General features: G+C 40.3%; 1 protein-coding gene across 5 annotated transcripts in view; it reads right to left on the bottom strand.

Moving 5' to 3' along the window:
• TIAM2 (TIAM Rac1 associated GEF 2) overlaps positions 1–16,857 on the bottom strand; it is an 88,898-nt gene that overhangs the window by 14,625 nt on the left and 57,416 nt on the right. The window contains exon 1 of one of the 5 annotated variants that reach the window (XM_063151333.1): positions 14,380–14,590. The exons of 3 other annotated variants lie outside the window; for them this stretch is intronic. Coding sequence is in view for 1 of the 2 variants with exons in the window: in XM_063151331.1 (XP_063007401.1) it covers positions 5,339–5,449 (111 nt within the window). In the remaining variant the exon portion in view is untranslated. Of the gene's footprint in view, positions 1–5,338; positions 5,483–14,379; positions 14,591–16,857 lie in introns of those variants that run through there. One more of the 5 variants, XM_063151331.1, reaches the window with a different exon arrangement.

Raw genomic sequence — 16,857 nt, 5'->3', positions numbered from 1 at the left:
CATCAAATGAATGAATGCAAAAGTTAATCTGAAAATGAACTGAGCTATACCAAGTCTTTCAGTAAATTGGAGGCTAAATGGACTAGCAATATTTAATCTCAACCATTCCTGTGATTAAACATCTATATGATGAAAATAAATGTCAAAATGTCAGATATTTGCCATGTAATCCATATTACTCAGCTTCCCAGCTCTCAGTTTTGAAAAATGCCACCACTTTAAAAAAAAAATGAAATTACTTTCCTCACTGATATGTGGAACTTTCTTCATAATCCAGTATAATAACAGTTTGCAGGACTATGAAATTTAGATACATTTAGTATTTTCAACACTTATTAGGACCGAAAAATGGCAATATGAATTGAATGGTGTTTGTTAGAATTATAGCTCCACACTGATGGAATAAATTTTAAAACTGTAGTCAGTCTGTGACACTGAAATTAATTAGTGGCTTGCAAACAAATCCTTTAGGAAGTGGTGTGTGGGTGTGTGTGTATGTGGGTTATTTTAAAGCAGTTTCTAAACAACTGAATGCCAAAGCACTTCACTTCTGTTTTCTTTGTTTCTGATGTCAGAAAGGTTTGTATTTATATGAGAATGTTTCAGATTTTACACTCTCTACAGCTCAAGATGCACATGGGCAGCTTGATTTACATCAGCCTGATGACTGATCAAGGACATTGGGATCAAGGATGCAAGGCAGCCTATTGAAAGCAAGTCACAAGCATCATCATCAGACACAGTTTTACAAGGAAGAGTTAGAAGTCCTCTATTCCTCCTCAACCACCTTTGCATACAGAGCAGGCAGACATTGGGGAATGTGCTATTTCTACATCCCCTGAGTTTTGGGGTCAGTGCTGCATCTGTCATCAAGAATCACTGTATGGGAAAGCATATGGAAATAGATGATACTCCTCCATATAAATATTTTTTGATCACCTAAGCAATATAATTTTGCTGTCAGAAATTGTTTTGCATAGCTGGCCTTAGCCCAAGGCACAGGATTACCTCTCTGTACTGCCGACAAGCACTGATTTTTATAAACTTTAATATGTTCCTGGATTTGTTTGCAAAATTGGCATTAAAGATATTCCCTCTTGTAGAGGGAAGAGTCTTCCAGACCACGCAATATCCAGATCTCACTCTTTGTACCCACTGTGGTATTTACACTTGGCTCAAAGCAAGCATGAAATGCTACTTGGTCACAGTGTTTCACATGCACTCATATACACTGCATAGACCACAGAAGATGAAGGAACCCATTCTGCCAATGGAACCACTGGTTCTTGACTAGGAGCCTGGTATAAGTGAGAACATAGCAACAAATAAGTTAACAAGCATAAAACAATTCTTCCTCCATGTTTCTTCCCAAAACTCTCTTATCACCCAGGTCGGGATCTCTACCCTTTTTCCCTAGTGTTCTGGATGCTACTTTCTGCCTTTGACAATTTCCTGCTCTTTTAAACTGTTTAAAACAGATCCTTTCCAGAAAGTCTTGAGTGACAGCCCCTAGGATCAGCTCCTTTACATCTGGCATGTGTGGGCAGGAGAGGCTCAGCCTCTGTCCTCTAACTGGGATTGCCCTGCAGCTGGGATTTCAAAGCCATCTGGACATTCTGGATATCAAATCAAAACTTGGTAGTCCAGTGCCCTTAAGCCCAGAAGTCTCAAAAGGAACTCCCTCTTGATATGACACACATCCATGTCTATCTTGAATTAAGGAGGGAATTCACACTGAATTTGCTCTGATCTTGACATTGCAATGGTTAATACAGGCAGATATGACTCTCAGATAAAACTGATCAATTCCTCAAGCACACAGCTGATTTTATTTGCACAGGACCAAGACTGTTTTTACTTAGTAAATGGAAAAAAAAATTGTTTATGCCAACCTTTATAGTGTGCAGCTTATCAGAATAAAAACATTTAAATCAGTAAAAAAGAAAAGTCCAGATAACTGACTGCAGACGAGGCTGCAGCACAGCTGGGAACAGATAAAAGTCGAGGAAAAACTACAATAGAAGCAGTAAACTTCCTCCAAAATCCATTACTTGAGCTTATGTATGCTGCTTTCAGCAACATGTACGGGGGACTAAAAGTGGCTTCAGCTTACCTTTGGCACTGAAGAGCAGACAGATAAGGCTAAATATAAAAAAATTTAGACTAACAGTGCTAGAGGTGGGAAAGAAAAATGGAGTTTATGCAGGCTTAAAGAGAAAAAAACCCCACATATATTTCAGGGAGAAGGAAGCTAAGGAGCACTGTGCTTAATAAACTTTATGGTTTATTGGCCATATTCAATATTTTCCAACAAAATTGTATAAACTATTCTACAGATCTACCAGTCAGGGGAAGCAACCTCCTGACCAACATCTCCTGGCCTCTTAGAAAACAGAAGGATGTGTATAAGTAGCCTGGAGAAACGTTTCTTTCGTCCCTGCATGTTTGAGACTCAGACTTAAGGTTCCATGTCCTTCTGCAAGGAGTAATCTCTGTGAATGTGGACTGCTCAAAGTAACCTTTGGAAATTTCCAGCCCACAAAGATGTCACCTTGACCCACGGCAGCCAGCAACCACAGAGGTGCTTAGATGGAGATGCAGCACATTCCATTTTCAATAATAGTTGCAATAAGAAATATTGCCGATTATTCCCCTAAAGTGAGGAAAAAGATACTCTTACAAGGATGTCTTACAGATTTTCTTTGCTCCTCAACATCATTTGAGGTTGTGCTATCCCCACCAGAGTAACAAAACCCCATAAAATTAATCAGTGAGAGAGCAGAAGACATTAATCAGCAGTGGTTAAGAACTAGCACAATGATTTCATGGCTATCCTGCGACTTTCTACTGAATTATACTGACTGAGCATAAACGCTGCACAAGGTCAATTAGTGTTACAGGGTCCCTGCACACTGCTGTTTACTTTACCCTCATTTACCCCAGTCTGTCAGGGTTTGTTTGAAACAGTGATGGAAAGGATATTTTAGTACACTTAGAAAACTCTACACAACTTAAGAAAGACTCCTTGGTGAAGTGAAAGCCATGCCTGTCCTTTGAAGAGTGTTCAGGATTCAGTATCCTTGTGCAGGACACACACTATGGGCTGGATCACCAATCCTTTGAACTCTCTACCCTAAGAGGAAACATGCTCAGAAACATCCTGCAAAAATAGATTATAGAGTTGTTCCCTCCAAACATGAATAGCTAACATATCAGCTCTATCTGATGGATGTATTTCCAGGAAGACTGAATGCACCAGAAGAAGTACAATTACATGGAATTTTGAGCAATGAATAACTAGCCTGAGACACCTTTACATCCCTCTCTCTGTGCAAAAGGAAAGCTCTTGGAGATGTCCATCCCTTTTACTTTGTGTGCACAACTCTGTGGGCATCTGTGGCATCTCCTCATACTGGGAAGTATTTTGTAACCAAGCAATATAAAAGGCTAGAAAGTTGAAGGCTCTAGCTTCCTTAAAGACCACAGAAAAAAAGTTGCTTTATGTTAGAGATCAATGAAGTACCTCACTCCTGTAATTTGTTTATTGAAACTGAAAAATGACAGCAGAGCTTTACTGAAAAATACTTTGTGGCATTTTCACCACAGAAGTCTGGGCAAAAGTGCTGCTCAGCTTTCAGCAATAGAAGCTAAACCAAAGCAGTAGCCTCAGCCATTAGTTATCTTCTGCTCCTTCTTTTCCCAACTCCAAGGCCACTCAGTATGAACTTGTTCCTGACTGATAATAAAATTATGGGGTCTGCTTTGTTTCACTCTGTCTCTTGCTTGTCTTTTAATAATAATATTTAAAACTTTGCTAAAAGAAGGGTATTTTTTTCAGTGTTTACTCAGTTGCTTCATAGAAATATGTAAATCATAGTTGGAGTTATGTTTTAAGGAGGGAAAAGCAAATCCTCTGCACCACAGGATTAGAAGGTGCCCTGCTAGACACACTACTAGATCACACAAAAGGCAAGGAATTAACAAGGAACTTTTGTCTTTGAGTTAGAATTTCCCAATTTCAGAGAGATTTACATTAGCAAATCAGCCTGTTAACAGAATCGGATGTCACCAAGCTCATTTAGAATTATCACAAATACTATTTGTGATAATAGTATTTGTGATAATAGTGAGGGAGGGGCTGCTGACCCAGTATTTCTTTCCAGAGAGCACAGGGTAATGCCTGAAAAAAGGCTGAACATACAGCTGTGTAACACAGCCAAGATGTAACCCACTTATGTGGTGCCTGAGATATTGATATTTGCATGGTGGAAAATCTTCCCGCTCACCGGCCACACAGAGAGATGCCCATCTTTCTCTTTGAGCACAGAAGAACCATCAGTGGTGACTGAGATACTTGACCAAAACTCTTGCTATAAACCATGTCATGCAGCAGGCACCTGGGCCCAAGAGCCCAAGCACTGACCATGTCCCCAGGACAAGCAGCAGCCACTGAGTTCATAGATGCAATGTTCAACTTCTCTAGAATCAGTCTCCAAAGTCATCTGACCCAACTCATACCAAAGTCAAAAGCAAAACAGAAGTGACTTCCATCACAGGACACTAAATCCTGACTGTACAAAATGTAAAGATGAGAGCATCAGGAAAACAGAAAGAGGAACCCTGACAGCCCAGGTCACAAAAAGGAGAGTCTTATAAGGCAACATCAAAGCACACAATAAAAATTTTCCCAAACTCTGGTTTTGTAAAAAGCTGTCAGTTCTTCCTACCCCAGGTCCTTATCCCGATGTTGTCAATTTTTAATGCAGGAGGCTCATGGTATTTTTCTGCAACCTGTGTAACACATATATATATATACATATATACAGCCATCTGTGTAATACATATATTTTGCCATCTTTACCTTGATTATAGATCATATTTTCCCCCTCCCTATTTCCACAATACTAACTGGATTCTGAAAAAGCAGAGAAACAGTTAAAATATTCATGCTGCAGTTATTTCCAAATTTCCATGAGGAATCTTTTTAAAACCTTCCCACTTCTTGTCAAAATATGGATCTTACTTAGTCCTTTCTCTGAGAGATGCAAGAAATAACAATTTGCTCGAGCCCAGCAGCAAGCAGTGCAGGCAACCAACCCACCCTTCCCTCCCCCAAACTTCAGAAACCCCCAAACCTTTTCCCATGCAGAGCACTGGTACAAACTCAGCCCCCAACTACACACAGTGAGAATCCATCATTTGATGACTAATGCTGGGACTGTCATTATTTATTAGGCACAGGCAGCCTGGATGCTCCTGCAGCCTCATCCTAACCCCAACCCCAGCCTAATTAAGCAGCACCCCCGGCTGAAGGCACGGCAGAAGCTGCAGAACTCACCACAGAGAGCATCCTGTGCAGGGAGCCGTAAGCTGCTGCTGCCTGCTGCTGGGTCTTGCGAGCCAGCGCCAAACTCTTAGCTCTGGCTTTACTCCTCCTGAAGGCGGGCATTGCGGCTCGGGAGCGCAAACTTTGCCAAAGGAAAGAGCCCTCGGAAGGAAGCCGCGGATGTTGTGATCCCCCACAAACACACCTTCCCTCTGAGCTCAGCTGCACAAGTTTCTCTTTTGTGCCAATTACCCAAAAATCAAAGATGCTGACAACATCCCAGTGAGAGGAGGCTAAGCAGCGTTTGAGAGTACAGACAGACCTGCCATGCCTCCCTTTATTGCTACAAATGAAGGAAAAACATGCTAGATGAGAAGGTTTTTTTACAAATAGCTTGATGTGGTGAGTGCAGGACAAAGTTCAGTTATGACAAGGGTTTGATCTCCCCAGAAATATACCTGCCTCCCTGCCTGTGAAATTTACTGCATAAACAAAACATCAGGTGCTTTGAGAAAGTTAGCCAAATACCTAAAAATATCTAGAGGGTGCTGACTGCCCTGAAGGTCAGCATAATTTGTCAATAGCACTGATGTTCTGTCAAGGGTATATGCTGCTAAATGTTGAGGCATACAAATGCTCTTACAATGATAAAATGAAAAACAAATAGGCAGCTCTCTCAATGTTTTTTTTATATAATTATGCTTGTCCTTTGTTTGAACTTTTTAGCCATATTTACATCAATAAAAAGAAATTTAAAATGATCTCACTAATAAATTCAGGCTTGAAAGTAAGAGTTCTGATGGTGACATATTTATACAGAATCATTTGGGTCTACAGATAGATTACTCTAAGAACAATGCAGCTTTAAATAAAACATTATAGGACATGACAACACTGAACTGAAGAGATAAAAGACTGACAAGCAATTCATTAATAAAAGGAGAACTACACCAGTGGCATAATAAAACACAGCAACTCCCATGTTGCCCCTATCACAGCACTCTTAAGAGTGCAATGAAGCTGAGCTGTAAGGCTTCATTCAACACTGCCCCCTTGGCAGCACCTACTGCTCCCTAGGAAACCCTTTTCTTGAACCCCAATGATACACCAAGCCTGGGTATCTGTATCCTTGGTTATGAGTGCACTGCTTCCAAGGTTTCAAGGATGTTCACCTTCATACAAGCAAGGGAATAACACAGCTTTCTCCTTTAATTACTGCAATTAAACTTACATCCATCTCTTTCCAAATCATTAGCACAACTTGACAGCTCAGCATTTGCCAAACTGTACACTCAGTCACTGAGAGGCTGCCTATCAGAGGAAAAATGATGCTGGAGCCCTGAAACAACATGCTGCTGATAAGACATGCAGAACACATCACAGCAGCAGGAACCTCTTGCTTAGCAGATGGACCGTGCCCTTTCTTCCTCTTGGAGACATATCAGGGTCACTGGGGGAGAAGACTGTAAACAGAAAATTGAGGAAATGGTCTTGAAGGACCAACAGAGGTTTTGCCTGCTCCCTAACATTTCATTTTTCAGTGGACGCACAGTCTGGTTTAAAAATCCAAATTCATAGATTGCTGTGTAGCATGTACATGGTTACTGTTCTTATCCACCATTAGTACGTGCCTCTGCAGTAGTCCACAGATTGTAGGGATCCACAGAGTAAGTCTGAAGACATGAAACAAAATTAAATAAGTAGTTCATGGAAATTAAAAGTTTCAAGTGCTGCATATGGCATTTTAAAAATAACACAGGCCAGGTCACTAGATTAAGATTAATAGAGTGTATTAAGAGTATAACTATACTTTCTAGAGAGTTACTGTTTCTTTGTTTTCTATCTGCATTAGTTGTGGCACTTTCAAGCTCTATTTTTTCTAATAGATACATCTAAAAACACAGCTCATCCACTGGGACTGAGAAAAAAAAAAAGAAGGTTGCTAAATTTCAGGTACAAGCAATATTGTCAATCTTGATGAAAAACAATGACAGGCCTTTTTAATTCCATATTAGGAAGTTATTCTTCCCCAGATTTGCTAATTAAGCCTGCATTATTAGCTAGCCATATGTCAGCTAAAAGATGTTACCAATTAACAGCTTTTTTTTAATGTGTATTCATTAGAAAAAAGACAATTATGTTTCAGTAATCTTTCCATCTCCTATTGAGGAACTTGGACAAATCAAAAAGGGGAACAACACAAACTAAAGCAAAGCAAATGAATGAATGCTTTTCATTTAGCCTTTCTTTTTCTCTAGAAGCACACAAGCAGTACTCAAGCACTTTTCAAAAACAAGTGAAATAATCCATCACTGTGAAATATTTTTAAGATCACTGGAAAAATGACATAGCCCTGTTGTTTGTTCCTGTGTACTTTGAATAACGCACATTCCCTTTACCGACATCTGGTTTTCATCTTTCCATTTCAGTGGCACCAGCCTTGATAGTTACCATAACAGTGACATCCTTCATAATACGGGCTTCCCTCTATTGTCCCCATACGTGTAGGTGTGCTTATCTGCCTCCAGTTCATTTCCCATCCTGCTTTTGCCCTAAATGCATCAAGGTAAAAGGCTAATTTTGCTCCATCAGTGCACACTTTGAATGAAAGGAAACACTGGCTTGCCCGCAGGACAATCCCGAGCTCTTGTGGGCTGCTTTGTCACACCAGCCTGGACCACTGGTGACACAGAAGCATAACTCATATAACTCACACAACATACATATGTAGACACACACGCAGACACATATATTTAAAAATATACGTGTACTTACCCTGCACTAACAGGAGCTCTGCAATGTTAGTGCTCTCTAAGCATTATAAGCTCAGGATTAATACAGCTTGTCTCCAGACCTCTGCACTGATCTAGAGGGAGTCTGTTTTTTACTTTTTATAACTGTGGGTGGATAATTTTTCTGCATATTTTCCTGTCATGCTTATTAAACTAATAACATGGTTTTCAAAATCCCGTCAAAATGTATTTTCAAAGCATAATTGACCACAGTGAAGACACTTGCTTTAATTCCAGAGATTAAAAAAATCAGTTAGCATTCCAAATGTTTAAAGTGAATTCTTGTTTTATTTTAAATTTCAAGCATCTTAAATATTGCTTGCAACATTCTCACTCAAAATGTTTTGTGCTGAATGCAAAAACTTTTCTCAAGTATTGCGTTAGAAACTGTAGCAACCACTGAGACATTATCTTTGCAGTTGCACTCATGTTTCACAACACAGTTTTGCAGTGTGACACCTTTGGAGGCAGAGAAGGCAACGCCTATGTGTTCTTGTTAGTAGCCAGCATTCTGCATTCCAAATGTTAAAAGATGCAGTAACTTCCCTGTAAAGACAAATATAGATTCTCTGAACTCTACACCAACCTCTCCCCTGGTTTTGGCAAGGCTTTGTTTAGGAAGTACAGGAGAATTCCGCTGTCCCAGAAGGAAATAATCACCGTGTGAGAGGATGTCTATGTCTGCTCACAATATGTTAACAAGAGACAAAAGGTAACAAAACCTGAAAGTCTGGTGGAACTTCCCTATGCATCTGACACAACTGACCCCTTACCTTTTTTTTTTTTTTTTAATTCTTCTGCCTCTTCCATTCTTTCATGTACCTTTTTGTTACCTTTTATTTTGCAGAATTTGCTGCAGGTAGCAGACATTTTTCAGTTTTGGGATTTCAGGTCTACCTTTGTTATTACATGTTCCTGACAGAGCAAAATAGGAATCAAAGCTTTATTGAAGTTATGATGGTATCCAGGATGCAGTATTTATCTGAAATCCTATACTGAAACTTTGTGCAAATTTAAAGTGACTTTGTGGGCTATGGGTGACTGCTGGGCACATCATATACCTTGGCACACACTCAAATTGGGTTTAGATGCTTTTGCATCACAAGGAAAAAACACATACATTACTGTCAACACTGCAACTGAACAGTATCTTAATTAAAAAAAAAAACCAAACCACCAAATATTCTGCAGCTGGCAGAGAGGTTACGCAGTTCCCTGTGTCTATCAGAAGTGTGATTAGATATCTCTGCCTTTCATTGCAAAGTGAAACACTGGCATCATATCCTGCACTGCAGGTGACCGGGGGTGCTTTTGGAGGCACAGGGTGGTGGGCTCCAGGCAGCTTCCTGCCCTTCATCACTGAAATCACAGTTGTCTCCAGAGACACTGCTAACCATATCCTGTTGCAAATATTCAGGGCCCCTGTCATATGCTTCCCTTTTCATCTGCAGGTAAGCCTTATGGATTTTTCCCAGATGACTACAAAGAAAATCTGTGTTGTAAGTCCTCTCCCACTGGCTTCCTTCATTTGCAAGCATCAACACAACACAATTTCTTTTCCTGATCAAAACCATCTGTATGTTTTACATCAAAAGCTGTCTCAGTACTTTTGAGAGGACGTTTTCTTCAGTTGGAGGAAAGACAACAAATACCCCCTCCTAAGTCCCAGGGCCTCAATGTAACAGCACAAAACAAAGCTGCACAAGGTCACACCTCTGCATGCAGGAACTGCACATACTGTGCAGACCCTACAGTACCCTTTCTTGTGCCTCCCTAGCAGTAATTATGCAAGCAGGTCTCCATCCACAGCCTGACCTGGTTACAGGTTCACACTAGGTACAGCACTTTGCATGCTTTAAGCCTTGTGGTTTTGCAGCTCCTTCGCGGTGTTAGCCAAGACTCACAGATCTTACACTTGAATTTTGGGCCATCCATAGGGGATGCAGAACTCCAGAATCAACACAACAAAGTGAAATCCAGGACTGGGCAGTAGCACTCACTGGTAGGTTTAGGCTTTCTGTAACCTGTAGTCTACCAGTTCTGGTGCCTTCTCTGAGTGATAGATTAATACACTGAATAATTAATCTAATTAATTAGATTAATTTGCAAAATTCTTATGAACTTCTGAAGGACCACAGTTTCACTGATACCCTTCTCAAAAGGCACAGGAAGAGAGCAGAGGTCCAGCAGCAGGTCCCCACTGCTGGAGCCACCATCTCTGGTAGGGTCACCGTAGGCTGGGCTATGTGCAAGGGAAGCACAATAATTAGCAAAACTCCCCACAGGCTTGTCATGCTTTCAATGCAGAACAGTCCCCTCCAGGCACAAATGAATCAAGGAAACCACTGCTGAGAAACATGCCATTTTTCCGTGTCAGCTCTGAGATTCCCTAAATGCATGTCACATCTGGAAGAAAATGACACTTGGATTGCAGAGGCTATACATGATACCATGTTGTTAATTCCCCTCCTACAAAGTAAAAAAAAAAAAAAAAGGATGTTAATTGCAGACTACTCCCCAGGCTTTTGGATGTCATCAACTGCAAAAAAGAAGTTTTCATGATTAAAATAAAGGAAAAATCCTTCATGTCCTATGGATGCTGAGTACACCTTGAGGCAGGCAGCTCTCCTGCAATTAATGACATGCTGTGCAAGTGGGAACTGCCCGGGCAATGCAAAACAGAGCTAATGAGAAGCCATCACGACATTCAGCTGGAATTGCCTCCATGCAAGAAGTGGGTATGGGGCTCTGTTAAGCTTCTGGTCATTTCTGCTAGGTTTTCTTTCAGTGGAGCTCAACAACTTGGTTAGTACTAACATTCCCTTTCCAAGGTTTTTAATTTTTACAGGCTGCTTAACAAAATTATTTCATGTACACTGCCTATATACACACAGTCAGACGGGTGATCCCATACTCATCTCTGAGAGTGATGAATGTCATCACCAGATCAAAATAAATAAATGAACCACCTCATATATATAATAACATATGATCCATATAAAAAATAGGATTACATTTACGGACAGCAGCAGTAGAAAGCAGTTGGGTGTGTTTTGAACAACAGTGCCCCAAACTACTCCAAAGCCCATCTGCTACAGATCACAATGTACAATGTTTTCTAGGTGATAAATCATAGGAATACATCATTACCAGCATCCAGTTGCATTCTTCTGGAAGAGAAAATACCATTCAAATCTTCCACAAACATTGAACAATTGCATGAATTTTCTGTTGGGATTGGACTGAAAGTATGAGTAATGATTACCAACTACCTTCCACTCCTGCCATTCCATGGCAACTACCACAGTTGCCCCTTCCTCTCCCCAAAAATCCAACCATGCTTTTTTTCTTTAACAACTGAACATTCAGGCAGACAAGCAATCAGATACATTTTCTCTCATCCTGGTTTGAACTTAGACCTCAATATATATTGTACCTAGGGATTTTTACCCTTGAATTATTCTGCATCAGAAGTTGATGGCTGTGGTCATGCTACTAAAGGAGGGGTTTTGAAATCAGCTTTAGAGATTTTGAAGACAAAATGCTAATTTCTTCAACTTATGAAAACCACCCTTCCAGTTGTGGCTATGTTGTATATACAAGAGGCCAAAATTGCAAAAAGCAGAAAGCTCTTTACAATGCTCACTGATTTTCATTACAGAAAGAGCTGTGTGAAATCAGCTAATAGATAACAGAATGATTTCCTTTTTGAAATCCCAACACATGTATTTTGCATCTGCTCAAAGCACTGTTTTGGGAATCTTCCTAAGGTAGCTGCATGATGTAAAACTTGGAAGATGAGTTTGCTTTCTGACCCAGTCTCTCTCTGCTTTCACACCTCCTGACCACCATCAGATATGAGCAAATGAGCTGCTCAATTGCACATACACTTTTGATTGGAAGGGCTACAAAAAAACCTGAACACTTGCCCAAGTCAGGCATATGTGCACGTTGGCTCCTTGAACACAAAAAGCGGCGCTGTGTGCAGGGAAACCAAAAACCAGAATTCTCACCATGGTCCCAGACATGCCGACTTCCTGGAAATGTACTTCTCACTGCACTGGCCACAATTGGCACCACAATAAACAGAACACACAAGCTTCAAAAACACTGCAAGGATGATTTGATATTACACAGGAAACTCAAGCATCCAAGAACAAGACTTCTGAAACACACAAGGACGTATTTTTTCTACTTTCTTTTTGTTTGCTATATCTGTAAAAATGGGTATTTCAAGTAGGGCCATCATATTGACCTAGACCTCATCCCCATGAAAAGCTGAAACCATTGGATGAAAATGCTCCATCCTGTAGGAGATGCAGGTTTGCATTTGCCAAAAGTGTCATGAACTCCACTGATCAGACTTGCCATGGATTCTCATTTCCTTATCAGATGAAGGAAAAGGGAACATGGTCATCAACAGGAGGGAAAGATTAATTAGTTGAGATAATCTAAATAAGCTCAAGCTAGGGAAAGGTGTTCTAGGATTTTTAACCGTAACTGCTGTTCATTGCATTAAGAATGGTGTTGTCAAGGGAAAAAAAATGGGGTTTGTCTCTGCAGTGTATAGATTTCTTTTTTAATAAGAGATGATGGGGATAGATTTGTCCTCATATACACACATTCATGTATGATCAATAACCCGTGCTGAGAGTAAAGTGACTATTTCAAGAGGCAACACCAAAGGAAATTTCCCCAAGTTTCTATATTGAACTTATTCCCAGGACCAATTTTCCTTCATTGTTTGAAAGAAATATGGAAGCATTTCAAAGCCTTACAAAGTGAAACCAGTTGGCCATTCTTTAAAAAGCCAATTCTTGTTAACATTCAAAGTTTCTCACACAGCAGCTTCCATTTCTGCACGTGCAATGTTAATTTTTGAGGATGCCACCATAAAACAATTCAGTATTCATTGACTGTTTCTTTAATGATTAAAAGCCATCACACTAGCTATTTTTACTGGGTTTCTTGAGTTTCTTAAAGACCTCTAAGATACAGCTGAGGATATAATGAAGTTATGTGAAATATTTGCAGAGAGTATACCCTAAGGTTTTTCTTATGATCTGTAAAATACTTAAAGTGAAAATACATCTTCCCCTTCTCAGACATGCATTTATATGAAGTTACTTTTTTATGTCTGTTAGATTTAATGTGATTTCAGAAATGTGTATCTCTGATGACACTCAAAAGATTTAGAGCAACCAAGATTCAGATCACAGCAGGTCTCTTTCTAGAGACCTTAAAATAATAGGTAATTAAATGGTAAAATTTCCCCTTCTAAGTATGTTTCATAAAAGGTTATTTTTAATACACTGAAAATACAAAGTAAAGATAAGTGAGTTAGTAAAAGACTACTAAACCTTAATCTTAAACAGTGAGCTAGAGAAAACATTTCTAGTCAATATAGTTTGCAATTGGAAATCACAACTAGCTAAAGGAAGAGTTGCAATTTTTTTTCATTCGACTTCATGCTATTTTGATGTAAAGAGAGCTTGATTCTTGGCAACTGCCAACATACCAGGATTTAATGAGCACCAGGAGCACAGACAATTACTTCTCAAAATGATTAAACATAACTAAACTTAATTACATTGACAGGCATGCTCAATTCACAGATTTTCTGAGGTCACATATTCTTCTGTCAACAGAACATCTACATACTCCAGAAACAAGAGCAAGGACAACATGCTGTTGCCACATAAAAGTATTTTAACAGAGTTCAGAAATGTACTTCAGCACAATGTGTTACAAGCACAATATCTACCCCTGTTAAATAAAATTGAAGATAAGGTTAAAGGTATTAAAGTACAGATGGGGTATCCCAGAGAATAGAGAGTTGTCAGAACAAATGTGCATCTGGAATGGATGGTTCTTGATATCCATGTATTTTTAATAATATTTTATAACATAAGGAACAGCTTCCATTTCCAGAACGATACTAGCCTCTCTTGCCCTCCTAAATGCATTCACTTCCCAGTCTACAAAAAAAAAAAAATCCAAGAATGACTGACTAAATGAAGGCATGTTTGCATGTAGTTCACATGCAATAAAAGATGTATTTCTTTGAGATTATAAGGCACTTCTCAAATGCCTCACTGTACTTTTAGTTAAGATGATGCCTAAACTTAGCTTGGTATGAGATCAAGAAAATAGTGAAAAACAGACAAATGAAAATGCTCAAAACAAGAAACATAAAGTCCAGAAATCAGACATGCAGCTATTAAATCCAAAGCTTTAAGACTGTTTTTTTTATTTACTTACATGTTATGGGACAAAAATCAACCAAACTTCAAAGGAGCCTGCTCCCTCAGAGCCAAACAAGCACATCTACGGTTGCTGTCAGCTGGAAAGTGAGCATCTCTAGCTGTGTCTCCCCTGAAATAATCCCAAACTGCCTGTTGTTCCAGGCTGTGCTCAGAACCTCTCAGCACCACCAGCCTCTCCTCCACAGAGCTGTGCTTACAGAGCTCCTCTCCCCCATCCTTCTGCAGCATCGCCTACTTGCCTACTGCACTAATGGTGTCCACAGGCGTGGGAGGTCAAGGCAGCACATGCAGGAAACAGAAGGCAAAGGAAAAAAAATTCCACAACCCCAAATCCAGATGCTACACTTTTCAAGGCTGCACAATTTCCTCAAACTAGCTTTTATTAGCAATAGTTATTGTTCATCTGGTGAGCAGTCTCAAATCACAGATATAAAAACAGAAATAATTTCAATTCCTGTTATACATAACAACAAAAGCACATCCAATGTACACCACCTGAACTTAACTGTTAGGTTTGGGTTTTCTTTACTTCTACATGTATTGGGGACATCAAGAGGGTCAGACAAAAAGCTCTGACGGTAATAGGCACCCTCCAACAGAAAGACAGCAATCAATTACAAACCATTTGCAGAAATTATAGACCTGTCACATATGTGTTTACAGCTGCAGTCTGACTGCCTCTGATTGCCAGGCTGTTTTCCACCCTTGTACCTACAAAACCAGGACAGCCTCAGATAATTTTTAAAATGATACTAGCAGACCTGCATGTCAGCTCAAGAAGTGCACTGCAATACAGAATGGGCAATTACTTCAGCAAATCATGCAAAAGCCCTAATAACTGCTGAATCTGACAAATTTGAGGCTGGAGGGAGGACAGGGAGCAGACCTGTCCATTTTCCCCTCTTTTTTTGAGCTTTAATTGCAGCATGCAATTTAGAGCATTCGAGCAAATTTAGTGCATTAGAAGCAGCAACTAGTGTACATCAATTGTTCCCTGTGTATTTAAATTCGCAGAACTCTCCCTAATTTTCTGGCACCTGGTGTATTTGACACAGGCAATCAGGACTGGCTTTGTTCTTCTGCTAGGGCAAAGCTGATGCCCCAGAATCTCCTCCCCTACAGCAGGACAGAAGGTCAGCATTTATGTCCACACAGTGCATGGGGGACACTGCATAATCCAGGTGAGCAGGGCACCCCAAGGTACTCGGGGAGCCTGGCCTGGTGAAAACAGCCATCAAATCATCCTAAGCCTTGGGGTCACCTCTGCTGTGCTCCCACAAAGATCCCTGCCTTCTAAAGCCAGGCAGAAGTCCCACAGCCAAGCAGAGCAGAGAAATCCACAATACTTCTTTCAAAGGAGCAATGCAATGTGTCCTAAAGGGAGAAAATCCAGCTTGTTCTTGTCTGGTTGCAAAGACTTTGGGGAAGCATAAGGACACAGATCATCTCTGTGGGAATCCCCTTGTGCAGCAGGAGATGGGCTGAGGACCCACAATCACCGGGCTTCTCCTTATTCTCTAGGGAAAGGGCATAAAATCACCTGTATAAGACTGAAGTAGGTTATGAAGTAATTAATAAAGTAAGATTGACAGCTCCCCTCAGCAGGTATAGTTAAAGGCACAATGTATCTTCCTATTCCAGTCTTCTGAGTTTTAACATTCTGTCTGATCTCTACCAATTTTTCATACAACCCACCAAGGACAGTAATATATTCCAGAACCATAAAAATTCTAACGTCATTCCTGTTATGCAAGAATGCTAACACAAGTGTTATCCCAAATTTGCTTGAAGATACAACCAACTCATCAACAGAATTTAAAAACACATCTCTGTTGTCAGAATAGCAATGCCAGGTAAAATCATGGCCACCAACTCAAAAACACTACCCACACTTGCAGCTGGGAGGTTCCAAACAATATGCACTCCAATTGGACACAGGTTGCAATTAGCCTGACTCAGAGCAAAATGGACAAAAAGCTGCTCTTTGGAGACCAGTGCATGAAGGTGGGCACTAATTCTGCGCATTCCTGCCTCAGCTCCCAAAGCCCTTGCTGAAGGAAGGAGAACCATTAGTCCAGCCATGTCAGATAGAAACTGCAGACACATAAAGGGTCTCCAGATTAGAGGGTGGCAATCACTGTCTTTTGAACATTGCACCTCTCCAAGCCTGTAGCCAGTCTAAAACAACTGACATAGTAGTATTGCTATGGTCACTGCAATATTATCAGTAAGCCCTGGAAATATCAGCATAAAGAGAAGACAAAATAAACTGAATGAATTAGAAAGCTGTAGCAGCTTTACTCTTCTCTGCAGGAACTGGGTTCAAGCCACACAGAAGAATGAATTTGACAAGTCTCCACCTGCTTGCCATTTGCCCCCATCACACTGCTCCTGCAGATGCAGCAGCTGTGCTGTAGATGCTGACCTGTCAGGGTCAATTTACTAAAACTCCAAGTGCACCTAATATGCATAA

This window comes from Melospiza melodia, chromosome 3, assembly GCF_035770615.1.
Source record: "Melospiza melodia melodia isolate bMelMel2 chromosome 3, bMelMel2.pri, whole genome shotgun sequence".
Classification (NCBI taxonomy): domain Eukaryota; kingdom Metazoa; phylum Chordata; class Aves; order Passeriformes; family Passerellidae; genus Melospiza; species Melospiza melodia.
This window is presented reverse-complemented; position numbering and strand designations above follow the sequence as displayed.